The sequence below is a fragment of the Rhineura floridana genome, chromosome 18 (assembly GCF_030035675.1).
Source record: "Rhineura floridana isolate rRhiFlo1 chromosome 18, rRhiFlo1.hap2, whole genome shotgun sequence".
NCBI lineage: Eukaryota > Metazoa > Chordata > Lepidosauria > Squamata > Rhineuridae > Rhineura > Rhineura floridana.
The window spans coordinates 533,251-552,262 of record NC_084497.1 but is presented as its reverse complement, the minus strand read 5'-3'; the positions used below and the strand labels follow the sequence as shown (position 1 = coordinate 552,262).

Genomic DNA, 19,012 nt, shown 5'->3' with positions numbered 1-19,012 from the left:
CCCCCAACAGATTATCCCTGAAGGAATGTGGCCCTCAAGAGATTAAAAAGCTCCCCCCACCCCCTTCAGTAGATTGATCAACTCCCACTAGTGGCGTGATCTGCAGAACAGGAATCTTGCCTTGGTCCCCCAAGTCACTTGGAAATAGCCTTAAATTGATTGATTTTGTTGTTATGTGCCTTCAAGTCGATTGCGACTTATGGCGACCCTATGAGTCAGCGACCTCCAAGAGCATCTGTCATGAACCACCCTGCTCAGATCTTGTAAGTTCAGGTCTGTGGCTTCCTTTATGGAATCAATCCATCTCTTGTTTGGCCTTCCTCTTTTTCTACTCCCTTCTGTTTTCCCCAGCATTATTATCTTTTCTAATGAATCATGTCTTCTCATGATGTGTCCAAAGTATGATAACCTCAGTTTCATCCTTCTAGCTCCTAGTGACAGTTCTGGTTTAATTTGTTCTAACACCAAATTATTTGTCTTTTTCGCAGTCCATGGTATGTGCAAAGCTCTCCTCCAACACACCACATTTCAAATGAGTTGATTTGTCTCTTATCTGATTTTTTCATGTCCAGCTTTCACAGCCATACTTAGAAAAAAGAGTCAGTATTCTCTTCGGTTCAGTGCTGTTCCATCCTAGCTGGGTCCCAGGTTGCCAGGACCTTCCAAGTAACCAAGGCTATTGTGGCCACAAACAGCAGCAATGCCCAATGCCAGTCCAAGGTCCAGCCTTGCAGAGGTTCCAACTGGGTCTGGATTTGGATCCAGGAAAGCAGAGGGGAATAATTTTAAAAATTGCATTCTATCAGGAGAAATGACTTGCAAAAAATAATGTGTAGATTAGTCCAAACTGGGCACAAAAATGTGTTTGTTAGGAGAAATTCACACTAAAATGCTGAAGATTTTTCATGAGGATTTTTAAAAGAGAACACGAATGGCTGCAGAGATGCGGAGGACCAAATTTCAGATTGTGAGAATTGGAGATCCTTCCATCCCCGGCGAAAGCAAACAGACGCTCCTCTCCGAAGGCCTATGCGGTTGGTCTGCTGCACATTTGGCTGCAGCTGCCGTCCGGGCCCCTAATAGGCTGTAATGTTTGCAATTTAAATATGGCATAATAGCGCGGCAGACGCTTCCTGATGTTTATAGTACACAAGGCTCATTGCGGCCGTGTTCGGGGTATTTATTACATCACCTTTTTAACACCGGATTCCAGGAGACACCTGGGGATGCCGGCCACTTCATTTATCCTGGGCGTGCTGAGAGGGGATGTAGATGTTCTCTCTCAGGGAGCAGTTGCAATAGGGGAAGGCTCTGCGGCCCCCTCCTCTGCCAGATTGGCCTGCAAATCCCTCCTTTCAACTCCCCCCCTCTTAACATGCACAGTCTGCTGCACATTATGAGCACAGACTTTTGGGACGTTGGCATTATTAGGATTCATTTCTACCTAGGATTCTGCGGGGGGAGGAATTCTTAGGAACAGAGGAAGCGACCTTATACCAAATCAGAGCCCTTGATCTAGCTCAGTGCTGTCAACACTGACTGGCAGCAGCTTTCAGGAGATCTCTCACAGCCCTGCCTGGAGATGATGTCGTAGATTGAACCTGGGACCTTCTGCATTCAAGGCAGAGACTCTGCCGCTGAGCTACGACATTCTTCCTTGTTCTGGCACGAGTAGAGTTGCCAACCAACCCATAACATCCCAAAGAAAAAGAAAACAAATCACTCGGCTGATGCTGGTTGTTTTTTCCCCTCTTTCTCTTTTTGAGCCAGCTTCAAGGAAAGGCAGTTTAAGCAGCACAACGTCAAGAAGAAAGGCAAAAGCGTCAGCGGATTTTCCGTCGTGCGTCTCCAGAAAGGGCTGGAAAAGTCTCCTGTCTGAAACCCTGGAGAGTTGCTCCCACTCAGTGGAGACAATATTGGGCTAGATGGATCCTTGGTCTGACTTGGGAAAAGGCAGCTTCCTAGTGGTGCCTGTTGTGGTTCATGAAGCAGAAGTCCCAACAGTAGGTGAAGCCAGACCATAAGGGCTGCACGTTTCAGGCTCCTGCACTTCCGTGGCATAATGCTTAGAAAAACAGCAGGGAGTAGAAAAAGAGGAAGGCCAAACAAGAGACAGATTGATTCCATAAAGGAAGCCCCAGACCTGAACTTGCAAGATCTGAACAGGGTGGTTCACGACAGACGCTCTTGGAGGTCACTCATTCAGAGGGTCGCCATGAGTCGTAGTCGACTTGGAGACACATAACAACAACAACAACTTCATGGAGATGTCCAAGCTGCTGAAACCTTTCCCACAACATAGGTTCAGCTCCTTGGACAACGCCTTGAAAGGTCGGGCTAAAACCCGGAGCGGATTCCACTGCCCCACTGACACAGAGCCACCAGTCGCTACTGCTGGCCGGGTCTGACGGATCCCAACCACCTCTGAACGGTCCCAGGTTCCCCAACAGTGCTCAGGCGCCAGCAGAAAGCAGTTTTGCACGTAGAAAACAGCGCCGATGGGAATGTTCCCAGTTCCTAACGGTCCGTGTTGGGCGGCTGCCACGAGTTGGCCAGAGAAGGAAGTGGTGGAGCCAGAGAGGGGGGCAGGCTTGCTCTGGTTTGATGGCCCCGTCGGTTGTGAGGGGCAGATGAGTTGCTCTTAGCATCTGCGAAGGCTTGCTTCAAGCTGTCCCACTGGCTCATTTTTAGCAATGTCCCTCCCCTCCAGGGAAGAGATTTTGAGGCAGATGTGCATGCAGAGAGAGAGAGAGAGAGAAGACTATTATTTGTCCTTCCCCACTTCTCTCTCCCTCTCTGATTGTTCTGAGAGTCACTAATTGATAGCATGGAGAAAACATAAAACAGCAAAAAAAACCCACATATTTTCAAGCACTCTCTCCTGCTTTTAGTTTTAAAACACAAATGGTTCTACCCTCTGGTTTTTGCATGCAATCTAAGCCTCCTCTGTTCAGTCTGTCCTCCTCCTAGATAAAATAAAATAAAATAATTCCAATTATTTAAATTCATCTCTTTGGAGCAATCTCCTCCAAAGCCTCGTCACCGATCTTCTTACAGACTCAGCTGTTGCCAAACTAATTGGCACTTTCAGAAGAAGCCTTTAACACACCCCTGGGTTAAGTTGACTTTGTTACTAATTTTTTAAAAAACAAAAAACACCAAAAAGTGACTCGAAAGCAGGGTGGCATAGTAGAAAGGAAACAGACTGAGTTGCCAACTGACGTGGGGGGGGGGGAAGCCTAGCCTGTTCTTGCACCTCTAGCTGGAGCCTTGTTCAAAGAGGCAAGGTAGTGAAGCTTTTAACAGCATAACCTTTTGGGGGTCATGGCCCCCTTTGAGAATCTGAAGAAAGCTATGGACTCCCACAAAAAAATATAATTCATTTGATTGCACTGTAAATTGATTGTGTGTGTGTGATGTGCCTTCAAGTCAATTTCAAATTATGGCAACCCTACGAATCAGTGACCTCCAACAACATATGTCGTGAGCCACCCTGTTCAGATCTTGTAAGTTCAGGTCTGTGGCTTCCTTCATGGAGTCAATCCATCTCTTGTTTGGCCTTCCTCTTTTTCCACTCCCTTCTGTTTTTCCCAGCATTATTGTCTTTTCTAGTGAATCATGTCTTCTCATGATGTGTCCAAAGTATGATAACCTCAGTTTCATCATTTTAGCTTCTAGTGATCGTTCTGGTTTAATTTGTTCTAACACCCAATTATTTGTCTTTTTCGCAGTCCATGGTATACACAAAGCTCTCTTCCAACACCACATTTCAAATAAGTTGATTTTTCTCTTATCCGCTTTTTTCACTGTCCAACTTTCACACCCATACATAGAGATTGGGAATACCGTGGTTCTAATGATCCTGACTTTAGTGTTCAGTGATACATCTTTGCATTTGAGGACCTTTTCTAGTTCTCTCATAGCTGCCCTCCCCAATCCTAGCCTTCTTCTGATTTTTTGACTATTCTCTCCATTTCGGTTGATGACTGTGCCATTGATAATCCTTGACAAGTTCAATTTCCTCATTGTCAACTTTAAAGTTGCATAGATCTTCTGTTGACATTACTTTTGTCTTTTTGACGTTCAGCTGTAGTCCTGCTTTTGTGCTTTCCTCTTTCGCTTTCATCAGCATTCATTTCAAATCATTACTGGTTTCTGCTAGTAGTATGGTATCGTCTGTATATCTTAAATTATTGACATTTCTCCCTCCAATTTTCACACCACCTTCATCTGGTCCAATCCCTCTTTCCGTATGATATGTTCTGCATATAGATTAAACAAATAGGGTGATAAAACACACCCCTGTCTCACACCCTTTCTATTGGGAACCAATCAGTTTCTCCATATTCCGTCCTTACAGTAGCCTCTTGTCCAGTGTATACGTTGCGCATCAGGACAATCAGATGCTGTGGCACCCCCATTTCTTTTAAAGCATTCCATAGTTTTTCATGATCTACACAGTCAAAGGCTTTGCTGTAATCTATAAAGCACAGGGTGATTTCCCTCTGAAATTCCGTGGTCCGTTCCATTATCCAACGTATGTTTGCAATCTATTCTCTGGTCCCTTTCTAAATCCAGCTTGGACGTCTGGCATTTCTCGCTCCATATATGGTAAGAGCCTTTGTTATAGAATCTTGAGCATTACTTTACTTGCATGGGATATTAAGGCAATAGTTCGATACCTACTGCATTCCCTGGGATCCCCTTCTTTGGAAATGGGATGTATATTGAACAATTATTCTTTTTTTTTACTGGATGTAGAATTCAGCACCCTCAGCTTTCTCCGCCCTCCCTGCTTTTTTGGGTAAAACTCACCACTAAGATTCTAGTCCTGTGGGTGAACTAGAATGGTGGAGAGTTCCTTGGGAAGAGAGACTGAATGTTGTACCACTCTGGGAGGGGAATAGGAGTCTCCTAATAACTCTCAGCACCCTGAACAAACGACAGTTCCCAGGATCCTTTGGGGAAGCCATGACTGTTTAAAGTGGTGGGATGCTGCTTTAAATGCATATATTAAGAATATTTTAATATATTTTAAAGTCTGTTAAGATGTTTTAGAGTGTTTTTTGTTGGGAGGAAGGGCAGGATATAACTTTTACGAACAAAACACAGAAATGCAGAGGGGGAGGTTTTGCATTCTTCTCGCATAGGGGAAGCCCGCCCTGAGAAGCCCACCTGCATGGCAGAAGCCAGCTGCAAGAGTGAAGAGAGTGAAGTGTGCACCGGTTGGCCGTCACACGGTCAATTTCCTTTCCATTAAATTCAATCAGGTGTATTGGCATGACGCGGCCAGTGAGCTCTGCCAAGGCAAAACTGAGGTGAGATCCAACACAGGCCGCATTTTTCTAACAGCCAGATCTCTGGGCCACCTGGCTGCTCCTTTGTCAGCTGGCAAACTGCATAAAAAATAAAAATAAAATAATGATTTGTTTCATTCCAGAGGGAGACCCGTGTGAAGTCTGTTGCAGCAAAGCCAATGATGAGTCCTGTGAAGACAAACGGTGGTGTTCAACACTAGCCCTACTCAGAACCACTGAAGTTCACGGACTGACAAACTTGGGTTCATTCATTTCAATGGGTCTACCTCGAGTAGGATGTAGTTGCAGGCAACCCTAAGGGTGATATCCAACTAGGCTTTGCTCAGAGTAGACCCACTGAAATTAATGGACCTCCCTTAGTCATGGTCACTAGTGTCAACAGGTCTCCTCTGAGTAAAACTCAGTGGAATACCATCCAATCGCCACATCCACACCATGCATTTCAACCACATGGCTTCCCCCAGAGAAACCTGGGAGCTGTAGTTTACCCCTCACAAAACTACAATTCCCAGCACCCTTAACAAACTCCTGCAGTTTCCAGCATCCTGCCTCTGGCTATGGAGGCAGAGCGCAGCCGTCCGTGTTCGCCCTCATGAAAACTCATCAGCATTCCAATGTTAATTTCTCCTAATATGCACATTTCCAACGCAATTTCCCCTAGAGCCAGTGTGGTGTAGTGGTTACAGTGGGAGAGTGGGCCTGAGAGACCAGGGTTCAAATCCCTGCTCAACCATGAAGCTCACTGGGTGACCTTGGGCCAGTCACTGGCTCTCGGCCTAACTTACCTCACAGGGCTGTTGTGAGGATGAAATCTGGAGGGGGAGAACCATGTTTGTCCACCACCTCAAGCTCTTTGGAGGAAAAGGTGGGATATAAATGTAATGACATAAACAACATAAATACAAATATGTTTTCCCCCCAAAACAATTTCCCTTAATATAATGCATTTTTTGTATGTTATTTTGTCAGTATATGCAGTTTCACACATGCTTTATATTCCTCAGGTGAAGAACCACACTGCAAAATTCAGAGAAGGGCACATTTCGAAGGATGGCCTGCATTTAGGTTCTTGTACTTTCCCGGGAACAGCAAATTCAGTAGGTTCACCTTTCGATGCAAACTAAATTGAATCCCCCCCCCCATTTTTTTTAGAGACAAGGGTATGTGTGTGCTCAACTCACCCCAGCCAGAGTTACACAATTTGGTGCTGCCTTTCCTAAAGGCTTGCCGACGTTCGTCCGAGCTCTGAGCGGGCTGTTCCCGTCACACAATGCACGGTAGGCAAAAGCAGATTATTTTCAGAGGGGAAAATAAATGACGGCAGGTGGGGAGCCTTGTCATTGTAAACAAAAGTTTATTGGAAGGAAGATCATCTTTGTTTTCTCCAGAGGGATACAGAGACGTTTGTACTGCTGTTGCATGCAGGACCCGCACATATTTAAAAGATGAAAAATCACCGGGGTGGGTGGGCTTGGGCAAAGGTCAAGAGAGAAGTTGCGTCATGCTAGCCCACTTGTTACCCAGAAGGCCGCATGCTTTCCACACTCTATTTACAGTGTGCTTTCTCCCCCCCCAAAAAATCTCTCTCTATGTAAGGAGGAGAGATTGCCCCAGGGAGGACAGAGGGCAACCGACCATCATGGAGTTCTCCCAAACACAACCCAGTTTTCCACAGAGCTCTCTTTTGTAACCCTAATGGCTGACCTCACCCTCCCCGGGATCCCCCAACGCCTCTCCAAATCCACAGCTTCAGGAGCCACCCATTCGCGCGGGGAATCCCTGTCACCAAGAATGTGCAGCCTCCCCCTTGGACCTCAACGTGAGAACACAAAAAAGAGCCCCGCTGGATCCGACCAAAGGTCTCCTGAGAACAATATCCTGCTCTCCTCAGTGGCTAATCCAGGCCACATCCACACCATGTATTTATTCCGCTGTTATTTTGCTTTACACGGTCATTGCTTCCCCTAAAGAATCCTGGGAGTGTAGTTTGTGAAGGGTGCTGCGAATTGTTAGGAGACCCCCTTATTCCCCTCACAGAGCTACAATTCCCAGAGTTCCCTGGGAAGAGGGACTGGTTGTTAGACCACTCTGGGAATGATAGTTCCGTGAAGGGATCTCCTAACATCTCTCAGCACCCTTCAACAACTACAACTTCCCAGAATCCTTTGGGGGAAGAAGCCATGACTGTTTAAAGTGGAATAAATGTGTGGTGTGGAATGTGGCCCCAGAGGCATCCAGGAGGCCCCCACACACAGGGGTTTTGTCCTCAGAGCAGAGGGGCCTGTCGTGTGTTGGGACTGGAAGGGCGGAAAACAGAGAGACCAACGGTGGGCGGAGCCAGAGCCAATGACAGGCAGAGCTACCCCCTTATTGGCTGTAAGCAAGAAGGCAGGCTCATGGGGCCTGCCGAGGGCAGACTGGGGTCGGAGGGGCAGCGCCCCATCCGACCTAAATCGGCCGGCCTCTCCTGCCTCAGAGAGATACTGCCTCCGAAAGTGGAGGTCCAAATGAGCAAAATCAAGCCCTAAGTTTGTTGTGTCCCCTAACGTCAGTGGGCCTGCTCTGAATAGGATTCGCACTGACTACAACCCTCTTCTCTAGATGGTAGGGATCGCGGACACCCTAAGACCACAGAAGGAGGCACTTCGTAGGGGAAAGACAGAGACCCAGTCCAGAGATTCCCCACACAGCAACAGCATGTTGTTCAGAAATTGCAGTTAAGGGCCGGGATCTGTGCTAGGGCTGCGACGGATTAGCCCTCCCTGTCTTTAACTCTACCGATCAAACCAGTTATGGACCTTGCTCTCAAATCTCACGGCTCTCCACAGGAGGAAGGATTCATTCCCAGTCACTCCCCCACTCCCTGCACCACCAGTCTCTTCCTGTTCCACTCCAGACTTCCAAGCGCTGTCCAAGGGGCTGACACCCCCTCAAATAGGTTCAGCCCCCTCGGGCAGCTCCTTGAAAGTTTGGGCTAAAATCCAGAGTGGATTCACTGCCTCACCGACACCGGAGCCACCACTCTCCACTGGGACCCATCGTTCCCAGGATTCGGCAACAGAAAAAGCCACAGCTGAACTTCAAACGGGGCCCAAAGTGACTTAGGCCCTGCTGCGTTGACGGGGACGATGGAAAGAGCCACATTGGTGAGCGGTTTCCTTCCTGCTCCAACAGCTAGCACCCTTGGCGTGTTGTCTCCTGTAGAGAAAATCCTCAGTCACGTTGAAACAGAGAAAAGGAACAGGCAGGCCTTGGCATGCCGGCGTCAGTCAATAGAAACAGCCGCTTCCAAACTATTCATTCCTACTTGGAGTAGTCACGGGTGTGTGTGTGTGTCTGTGTCTCTCTCTCTGTGTGTATGTGTGTTACATACAAAAGGGGGGGGAGGAAATTCCATGGAAATCTGGGAAGAAAATCCGGTCATTGATTACTTTATGATTCTTATTATTTTAAAAAATCCCTTTCGTTGTCTGGCACCATGCTCCAAACACCCAACCATTCCAGAATGGGGGGGGGAGTGGGGAGAGGAGGTGCATTGGGGCCTCCAGTTCCTTCCCTGCAGCCTCCTCAAACCTCCCGACCAACTCCTGCTGGCTCGGACGTCGTCCGTCTCTGTGCCCAACGCAGGGGGAGCAACGCCCCCGCCCGCCACCTCTCAGAAAGGAGGCGGAGCATTGCAGAAGTCAAGGAAGAGTCCAGCGAGGAGGAAGCCCCAGGATGAAGACGACTCCAAATCGCACACGCACCCACCCAGAAGAGGTCCCCGCTCCCTGCTTGGTTTTGTTTTTGCCGCAAGCAGCACCTCCCTCCTAGGGGAGCGCAGGTCCTTCCCCCGCCCCCCTCCTCAAGTGGGACCAAGGGTCTCTCCTCGTCCTTTTTCCTGATTTGCCCTTCCTCCCCACTGTGAAACCCCGCCCCTTTTCCAAGGAGGGAGGCCACCAAACCAAGCCACGCCCCGCAGGCCGGCCCTCCTATTTGACAGAGGAGGGAGTCCGTTCAATGCCGCCATATTTCAGGAGGTGGCTGAAGTCTGTGAGGGTGTGCTGGGGGCCCAGCGTGGGCCCCCGCTGAGCCCGGGCGTAAGCCACCTGGCCTTCTCCGCTGTTGAAAGTGTGCGTGCCTTTCAGATGTGTGTTTGCCTTGCTGGTGGCATTGTTACTATTCGAGTTCAGCTTTTCAGGGTTCCACTGGGTAGGATCCCCCGTCTTCCCGCTCGGGGCCGACACCACCCGCCGCCGATCCGGGCTGCCGTGCGGCGTGATGGGCAGCTCGCCACTGTAGGAGCTGCGAGTCCCGCTGGGTCGGTGCGACGGTGGTGCTTGCTGGTGTTGCAGCGGTGGCTGCTGGACCACCCTCGGCCCCTCGCCACCACTGACGGGCAGGTATCGCATGTCCAACGAGAGATCGCCAGACTCCCCCTCCAGTTCTTGGTCCATCAACATGGAGTGGCAGATGGGGATGACACGGCCAGAGCTGATGTGGTGGGGGGCCACTGGGGTGTGGCCCGCATGGAGAAGGATGACCGAGGACGGTGGGTCTCCACTGCGCAGGGAGGCATTGATGAGGTTGTGGCTATACTCCCAGGTGCACGGCTTGGGGCACCGCTTCTGTTGCAAGGGGGTCTGCTCTGGCGTGGGGAGCACCCCCGAATCCAGGTCATGCTGGCTCACTTTGATGAGCCCCTTGGGCCACCCGTTCTGCATCAGTGGGGCCAGCAAGTTCTCCGGCTGCCCACCGGGTCCCCCCCGAGAGCGCCGCTCGCCCAGCCGGCTGACGCTCACCACCGACTCGCTGTGAGACAGGATGTTCTCTTTGTCCTTGCGCCGAGCCAACTCCTTCCGGTCGCGGTGCCCAATGAACCAGCAGACGCTGAAACCCGAAATCACGGCCCCGATGACAAAGGCGGCCACGGAGGAAATCACCAGAAGGTTCACCGAGACCAGGCCATCCGGTTCGTCAACAAAGCTTTCGGTCACCAGCCCTGGGAGAGAAGGGAAGGGAGTTAAATTGTGGCAGCAGGAGGAGTTTATCTCAACAGCAGAGATGAGGGTTGCTGGGCCGGTATGTATTACTAACGTTGCAGGCCTGGAGCCAAAGAATGTTCCAGAGGAATCTTGGAAAAGCCAACACCGTGCAGTAGTTAGACACTGAGATATTTTGGAAGGCCTAATAGCCGAATAATCTTAATATATTCGTCCCAGTTTGGTAGGATGGTTTGAGAATGCCAATATAGTTGGATACCATTTTCTGTATGTACATTAGGGATGGATGGAACTGCCAGTTTTGGTTCTCCCATTATTCCAGTCTTAAAATTTGGTCCTCCACATTTCTGCAGCAATCTGTGATTTTCTACCAAACAATCCTCCTGAACATCCTCCAGCATTTTAGTGCAAATTTCTCCTAATAAATACACTTTTTGTACACAGTTTTGACTAATGTACACATTTTTTGCAAGCAATTTCTCCTAACAAATTCATTTTCGTATGTTATTTTCACTCATATATTCATTATTATGTACACTTTCCCCTATTATATGCATTTCTTTGTAAACATTGCTTGCTTAGAGAACGGCATTACAGAATTCAGATCAGTGCAAATGTTGAAGGATGGCTGTGAGTTTCGGTTCTCGTATCGTTTAGGAAAAAGGGGATTCGATAAATTCAGCTTCGAATGCAAGCCGAATCGAACTTCTGGCCCAGCGCTATGCAAGAGATTAATCCATATTATTCCTTGTAGCTCCAATTGGTGGTGTTATTTTTGATTTGGTCAGCTGCTACTTGTCTGCTGGATTGTGTTCCTGTTTATACTGTTTGACCACTGAAGAAGACTCTCCGTTCAAACACGTTTGATGGTATTTCCCAAACTTGCTTCTATTGTGTTATCTACCACACGTACTGTTTTTATTTAGTCTTCCAAGATTTTGCCATTAGCCTTTGCCTAGAGTTTGCACATATCGTTCAAGGCAGTCAACAATAAGGGTTTCCCCCCCCTCCTTTCTGGATCCCCAATTTCCTTTTTACATTTCTTGTTCTGTTGGGACTTATTTCCTTGTTCATACAGTCTGTGCAGCGGTTACAGCAGCAGCGAGGAATCTGTGGCGCTCCAAGAGGCTGCTGGGCTACACCTCAAGGCATCCCTGGTGATTGGCAGTCTTGTAGAAGTCTGACAACATCTGGGAGGGCCACAGTTCCCCACCCCCTTTCCGGGTTAGAGTGTCGGGCTAGGACTCTGGGGTTTAAATCCCCACCAACCAGCCACGAAGCTCACTCAGCAAACTGGGACCACTCACCTTCAGCTAATGGTGCCTCCTATACTGGTGCACAGCTTTTAGTGGGGTGGCTAGGACCTGGTCCTTATTAATAAGCCAGCAAGAGGTGAGGGAACCTAGTGGCCATAGCAGCACCACCATTGGATGAGCACCCAAGCGGCAGTAGAAATGGCCCCAAGGGCAGAGCCAAGCAAGGTGTCCGGATCCCGCCTGGGGTTCATGGGCCAGTATGCTGGTGCCAATTGTAGGCTTCCCTTTGATAGGGGTGTCCCTGAATAGTCTCATCTGGGTAAACTGAGGCCAACAGTGCCCTCCCTGAGGCTGCCTAGATCACATCCATACCATACTTTTAAAGCACATAGCTTGCCCCCCCCCAATAATCCTGGAACTGTAGTTAACCCTCTAGAGCTACAATTCCCAGAACCCTTAACAGTTCCCCTGATTCTTTGGGAGAAACCAAGTGCTTTAAATGTGCTTTAAATGTATTGTGTCAGTGTGACTGGCTGAACACACATCACATATTGAAAGCACATGCCCCACCCTCCAAAGAATCCAGGGAACTGTAGTTTATCCCTCACAGAGCTATAATTTCCAGCAACCTCAACAAACCATATTTGTTGTGTATGGGGGGAGGAATGTGCTTTAAATCTGTGGTGTGGATGCAGCCTGAGGTCACATCTGCACAATACATTTAAAGCACATGGCTTCCCCCAAGGAATCCTGTGAAAGTAGTTTCCCCTTCACTGAGCTACAATTCCCAGCACCCTGAAGAAACTACGGCTCCCAGGATTCTTTGCAAGAGGGAACCTATGTGCTGTAAATGTATGGTGTGGATGTGACTCTAGTGAGTTTATGGTGGAAGTGAAATTTGAACTGCAGACTCTTCTGCTTCACATGCTATGGTGCACCCGAACCGCAGCACCAGGAACGATGGCGAGTCACATACCTTCACAGTCACCAAGGTGAGAGGTCTTGCCGCCGCCAATGTCTTGTTCAAATGCAACCCTGCAGGTAGGCCGAGAATGGAGAGAGGGAAGACCAGTGTTAGTTCAAGAGGAAGGGTGGTTTTGATTAAGTGGGCCTGATCCAGAAGACCAGAGAACAAAATGACCTCTATTAACTTCTGCAATGGTTAGCTACCTTTCCATTCTCACACATTGGGATGGAAAGATCTGTCCATGTCAGTTCCCTCCATTTCTCATATTCCCAGTCTTAAATCCAGTCCTTCACATTTCTACAGCCATTTGCAAGTTGGAATTATTATTATAATTTAAAAAGAAATCCTCATGAAAATTCTTCAGTGTGTTTGGTGCAGATTTCTCCTAACACACACATTTTTGCCCGCAATTTTGATGTACACATTTTCGCAAGCAATTTCTCCCAACATGATGCATTTTTGTATATTATTTTCATGGATATATTTATTTATTTATTTATTTGGTTGCATTTATATACCGCCCTTAGCAAATAGCACATTTCCCCCCTAATACATGCATTTCTGTAAAAACTGGCTGGAGAACTGCATTTCAAAATTCAGGTAAGTGCAAATTTGAAAGGATGGCCGTGTTTCAGTTCTCATAGTGTTCTGGAAAGTGCAAATTTGATCTATTTGGTTTCAAATGCAAACGAAATTGAATTTCGCCCCCATCCCTAAACCCTGGTATCCCCAGCTAGTTGAAAGTGAGTGTAGCAAAAACCATATGCGTCCCCTCCACAGACATACACCCCGTCCACATAAATCCATCCACAGTGTGCCTCATCCACATGAGCCCGTACATTTGTGGGCCCTACGGTATTAGTGTGGTCAGGAAGAATCAGAGCTCCTCCCCATCATCCCCCCACCCCCCCAACCAAGGAATGCTTACACCACCTGGCATTACCTGGTACTCTGTTCCAGGAAAACACAGGAGCCTTCAGACGTCCAGCCACAATATGGATCACGGCTCCCTAAACAGTTTCTAAAGGGCAGAGAGGGAACAGAGTGTGAGTGTGGAGGAAGGCTGCCCAAACAAACTCATTGGAGGACCAGAAGACCCTGAAAGCCGGGAAAAGCAGCAGGTGGCAAGTGCAGCGGGAAAAGAGGGAGGTTATAATTGTTTGTTGAGAAAGTAATTTTTTGTTAAAAGGAAGGGCTTGTATTTTTATCAACTTTCTTTACCCCTATCACTGTTTGCACAAGCAATCTGCACAAATTGGCTGTCTATGCAGGCGGGAAGGGGAGAGAGTGGGATTCTTTGTATTCATTTCAAATTTTCCATATGTAAGAGTATCAACAAGCAGCGATGGAAAGATCTGCCCATTCCGGCTCTCACATTTTCTTCTCTTTCCAGTCTCAAATTCACTTCTCCACATTTCTTATGATTTTCTTAAAAAAAGAATCCCCATGAACATTTTCCAGCATTTTAGAGCAAATTTCTCCCAACAAACACCCTTTTGCCTGCAGTTTTGACTCACACACACATTTCTGCAAGCAACTACTCCTAATATCATGCATTGTTGAATGTCATTTTTTCAAATAGATTGATTTTTACGCACACTTCCCCCTAACACATGCATTTTTTTCAAGTGTCCTTTGGTTGGAGAAGCACATTGCAAAATTTGGATAAGTACAAATTCCAAAGGATGGCCATGTTTTGGTTCTCAGATTGTTTCGGAAAGAGTAAATTTCATCGATTCAGCTTGAAATGTGAACTGAATCGAAATTCTCACCTACCCATATCAATAGGCAAGTACAAAGTCAGTAAAGGCAGAAATGGAAGAAGTTGTTTCAGGTTTCGATTCTGGTCTGGGATTTTTCTCATCCTGTTGTGGAGTTGGCAACACGGATTCCGGCGGCAACTCTTACCTTACAGGTGTTCAGTTGGCCACTTGACCACAACTTGAGTGACCAAGTCCGTAGTTTGGGTGTCATCTTGGACTCCCAGCTGACGATGGAGGCTCAGATAGCGGCAGTTTGTCGGACTGCACTCTACCACCCGTCCCTCATTCGCAAAATCTGCCCCTACCTCCCAAAGCATCTTTTACCAACTGTAGTCAGTGCCTTGGTTCTCTCCCGTCTGGACTACTGTAATGCTCTATATGCTGGTCTCCCTTTGGGAACCTTGCGTAGGCTTCAGCTTGGCCAGAATGCGGCGGCACGACTCATTAAGGGCTGCCATAGGAGGGAACACATCACCCCAATCCTTCGGGAACTTCATTGGCTCCCGATAGTGCTGCGGGTGAAGTTTAAAATACTAGCTTTAACTTATAAGTCCTTTTTTGATGCTGGCCCAATCTATTTGAAGAACAAACTCTCTCTTCTTGGAGCAGATCGGCGTACAAGGTCCTCAGCCACTAGACTTTTTGTGGTTCCATCTATCAGAGCGGCCAGATTAAGTGGTACTAGATCTAAAGCCTTCTCCGTTGCAGCTCCCACGCTATGGAACACTTTACCAGTTGATACTCGCTTAGCCCCTTCACTTTTGGGTTTCCGGAGGCAGTTGAAGACATGGCTTTTTGTACAGTCAGATGAATGAACATGCCACAGTTAGGTGGCTAAGGGGGTGGTCTGATTTTTGCGGTCTTATGTGAACAGTATTTTTATTATGTACCTGTTGATTTATATTTTGATGTTGTTTTTGTATTTCTATCCCTTTGTATGTCGCCTAGAGTGACAGGCTGTCCTGCCAGAAAGGTGTCGAATAAATTTTAGATAATAATAGTAATAACTCTATGCACAGACAAGCTCTGGACAAGCGTAAGAGCGTGAGCAAGTAAAGAAGAGCCGAATCCAACTGACTGGGGTGGCGTGGAGATAAGGAGCTGCCGCAGCTGCTGCTACCAGCAGGTAAGCCTGGGAGAGTGGGTAGGTTGGGGGCTACAAGGCAACCTCCATTGGAGATGTCTATTCCAAAAGACGGCTGTGGTTTGGTTCACATTCTTTGTATTCCCCAGAAAACGCAATTTAGGTAGATTCACCTCTCAATGCAAACTGAATCTAATTTCTCTTCCCTTTCTACCAGTCAGGGACTAGATTATGGCCCTAGCACAGATGAAGAGAAACCAAAGACTCACTTCATGCAGCCGGAATGTTGGTGGCACCTGGCCACGGGGGCCCACACCACACAGGGAGGAAACGCCAGCAGCAAGGACCCGGTGGCTTTGTCTAATACCATGCCCAGGACTTTCCGTTCACCTGTACTGTCCTTGCCACACCTGAAGGAAAGACCGAGATGACAGCTTAAGTGAGGGGTGCATTGAAAAGGGGAGCAAATCCACATCAATGGCTGAAACAATCAGCTGGGAGAACGCACAGCCTACGGCGTTACACAGAGCCCTTCACTGAGCAGAATCAGGAAGGAGCTCCTTTCTACAGCGGTTGCTGGTGCCCACTGGGACTGGCGGGGCTGAAGGCAGGGAGTCCAAACAGGAGGCGGAGCCAGAGGCAATGAGAGGCGGAGCCAACTCATTCTTGTTTTGTCCCTGCTGCCTCCGCCCTGCTGAGTTCTGCAAGGGGCAACAGTGAGACTAAGGAGGAGGAAACTGATAGGCAATGCTACCCCCTGGACTGGTTTTAAGTAAGGAAGGTAGGCAAGCGAGGGCTGGATGAGATGGGTGGAGCAGTGCCCCATTAGCCGAATGGACTAGCTTTCCCTGCCTTTCTGTATGTAGACAGAGCCAAAATGACTTACAGATCCTGGACCCCCACAGGCCCCTTTCCCTGCATTTGAGGAACCAACCGCCTCCCCATGGGGTGGCACTGGGAGGGAGGCTAAGGAACACAGAAGGAGTGCCTATCTTCAGCCCGAGGTGGGGGCTTTAAGAAACCAGAGTGAGCCATAAAGCCACATTCACAGCACACAGTTATTCCACCATGATTCCACTTTAAACAGTCAGGGCTTTCCCCAGTGAATCCTGGGAACTGTAGCTTGTGAAGGGTGCTGAGAGTTGTTAGGAGACCTCCATTCCCCTCAGAAAGCTATAATTCTCAGAGTGGTATAACACTCAGTAACTCTGGGCTGGCCACATGAAAACAGGATGCTAGACTAGATGGGCCAATATGTTCTGGTGCAGTGGCAGAGCACCTGAGACAAGGCAGGTTAAGTGTTTCAGCACCATGAAGAGCTCTGAGTGAACTAGTTGCTCCAATGCTGGACTAAATGGGGCATTGGCCTGATCCAGCAGGTCTTTTATGTTCCATTCCGGTGCACTGGATGGGCATGGCAGGCTAGTTGTTTCAGCACTGTGGATAGCTCCTAGTGAGCAAGTTGCTTCAAGCTGTTTCAGCACCGTGGATAGCTCCTAGTGAGCAAGTTGCTCCAATATTGGACTAGAGGGGACATTGGCCTGATGCAGTAGCCAGGCTCGTCTTATTTTGCCTTACTTGTCACTGGGATAAGTCTCAAACTCCTCCAACAGCAAACTCTGGCTGGTGGAACGGATGGATGTGGAGCCAGTGCTGACATTGGCATGGATGAGAAACTTGAGGACTGTGCCTGTGTCTGAGGCCAGGAACACCACGGTGTGGTTTCTGCCAGGCCCTGCAGTGGTGTCTACTACGATCTTACGCAGCTGATACCTGCCAGGGAAAAGGGAGAAGATGGATTTATCACAGTGTGGGTGTGTAAATTGGACTGTGGACACCTCTGGTGCAAAATCCTGTGTTTGTACTGAGCTCCTTGGAGGGAAGGTGGGATGTCAATGAAATCAATCAATCAATCACATATTCTCCCCCATGGGATCCAGGGATGACACGGCATTCATTGTGCCATTCCCCCATTCAGTCTGCCAGCCCCCAACATTATCAGCCTTCCACCTCAGTGACCTGCTCTTTTAAAAACAGCAACATTCATGCACATTAAATGCAAAGGAGCATTTAAGTACCACCAAACCCACATCTTCTCTGCAACAACCCAGAGAGAATCTCTCTCTCTCTCTCACACACACACACACATACCAGGTAAAATGCACCTCAAGGCACAGGCCAGCTTAACTAACTCCAAATACACACGTGCATAAAAAACAGACTGGCTCGTTCTATCCTTTGGAAGGAAGAACCGGGGGGGGGGGGAAGAGAGAGAGTCAATTAGAGAAAAGTTTTCTATCATCTCATTAAATCCGTAATTATCCCCACCAATTAATTCCGGCTGTTTTGCATATGAAGCTAGCCGCAGCGGCAGGGTGAGGCGAAGAAAGGGGCCAGAGATGTGCAGAGGGCTAAAGGGAGGAGGGGGGTCATGATGGAGAATCCCCCCTTCCAGAGCTCCCTAAATGGTGCTCTCTACTGCCGCTGTGCAACCATGATGGTGGCCATTGTGAATCCATCCGCATTGTCCCTGCGGACATCCAGGCCTCCCACCCTCCTTCAGAGAAATATTTTCCTAAGCCCCCAGTCAGAAAAATGCACACAAACCCACCCTCAGCCTGATATCTCCTGGTGTGTGTTTTTGGCTTGAGAGGCAACGGGAATGATGCTTGATTAATTTCACATAAAACAGCAATTAAGACAGATTTAATTAGAACCAGCTCGTCTTGGCGGTGGCGCTTAGGAAATTAATGAAAAGGGCCTTTTTCTCTTCCCATCCCTGCCACAGACATAAAGTGCAGAAAGTATTCACACAAGATAGGATTGCAATATATATTGCATAGAAAAAAAATGACAGCCACCACCATGGGCGGTTGATTAATCTGTTAGATAAATCAACTCAAAACTATTTTGGTTGACCTAAAGGTTGCTCCCGATTAAATTGGTCAGCAGGCAATACATGTTACATAGAAATAAAATGACAGTGGCCACCATACATAGTTGATTAATATGTTAGATAAATCAACTCAAAACTATTTTGATTGATCTATAGGTTGCTTTTGATTAAATTGGTCACCAGGCAATACATGCTACATAGAAATAAAATGAGAGTGGCCACCATGGGTAGTTGATTAATCCATTAGATCGATCAACTTAAAACTATTTTGATTGACTCAAAGGATGCCTGTAATTAAATTGGTCATCAGGCTTTAAAATGAATTTCCTCACAAAGAGCCCTTCTTTGTGAGGAAGAGACAAAACAAGCATCTCCTAAGAGAATGCCCGCTGACACAGAGGTGGGAGGAAAGCTATAGTTTTCTGCTTGGAAAAAATCACAGGGTTGCAACCAAGTTTAATACTGTAGCCCTCTCTTACCGTGCCATGGTCCGGACAATCCAGGGAGTGTTGCCAAGCGACGGCACTGACTCATCCATCAGGGGATGAGTCTTGACAAAATTGAGGATTTCGTCTGGAAAGAAGCTCGAGGAGTTGTAGCGCATCCCGGGAGCCGCACAACAACCCGGCCTGGGAGGCAAAGGGAGAGGGGACAGGGCATGAAGGCCTGCATTGCTGGGGCTGCATTAAGAGCAGAACATCCGTAGATCATCACCTATATCTCCCCATCTCTCTTCCACGGTACAG

General features: G+C 47.9%; 1 protein-coding gene across 4 annotated transcripts in view; it reads right to left on the bottom strand.

Moving 5' to 3' along the window:
- Positions 1-6,685: 6,685 nt before the first annotated feature.
- Positions 6,686-19,012, bottom strand: part of SEMA6B (semaphorin 6B) — a 209,976-nt gene continuing 197,649 nt past the window's right edge. For all 4 annotated transcript variants that reach the window (XM_061601183.1, XM_061601179.1, XM_061601181.1 and 1 more), the window contains exons 12-17: positions 18,746-18,895; positions 16,949-17,143; positions 15,640-15,780; positions 13,467-13,544; positions 12,533-12,591; positions 6,686-10,299 (exon numbers count right to left, since the gene is read on the bottom strand). In XM_061601183.1, the coding sequence (XP_061457167.1) occupies positions 9,290-10,299; positions 12,533-12,591; positions 13,467-13,544; positions 15,640-15,780; positions 16,949-17,143; positions 18,746-18,895 (1,633 nt within the window). In that variant the 3' untranslated portion in view covers positions 6,686-9,289. The remainder of the gene's footprint in view (positions 10,300-12,532; positions 12,592-13,466; positions 13,545-15,639; positions 15,781-16,948; positions 17,144-18,745; positions 18,896-19,012) is intronic.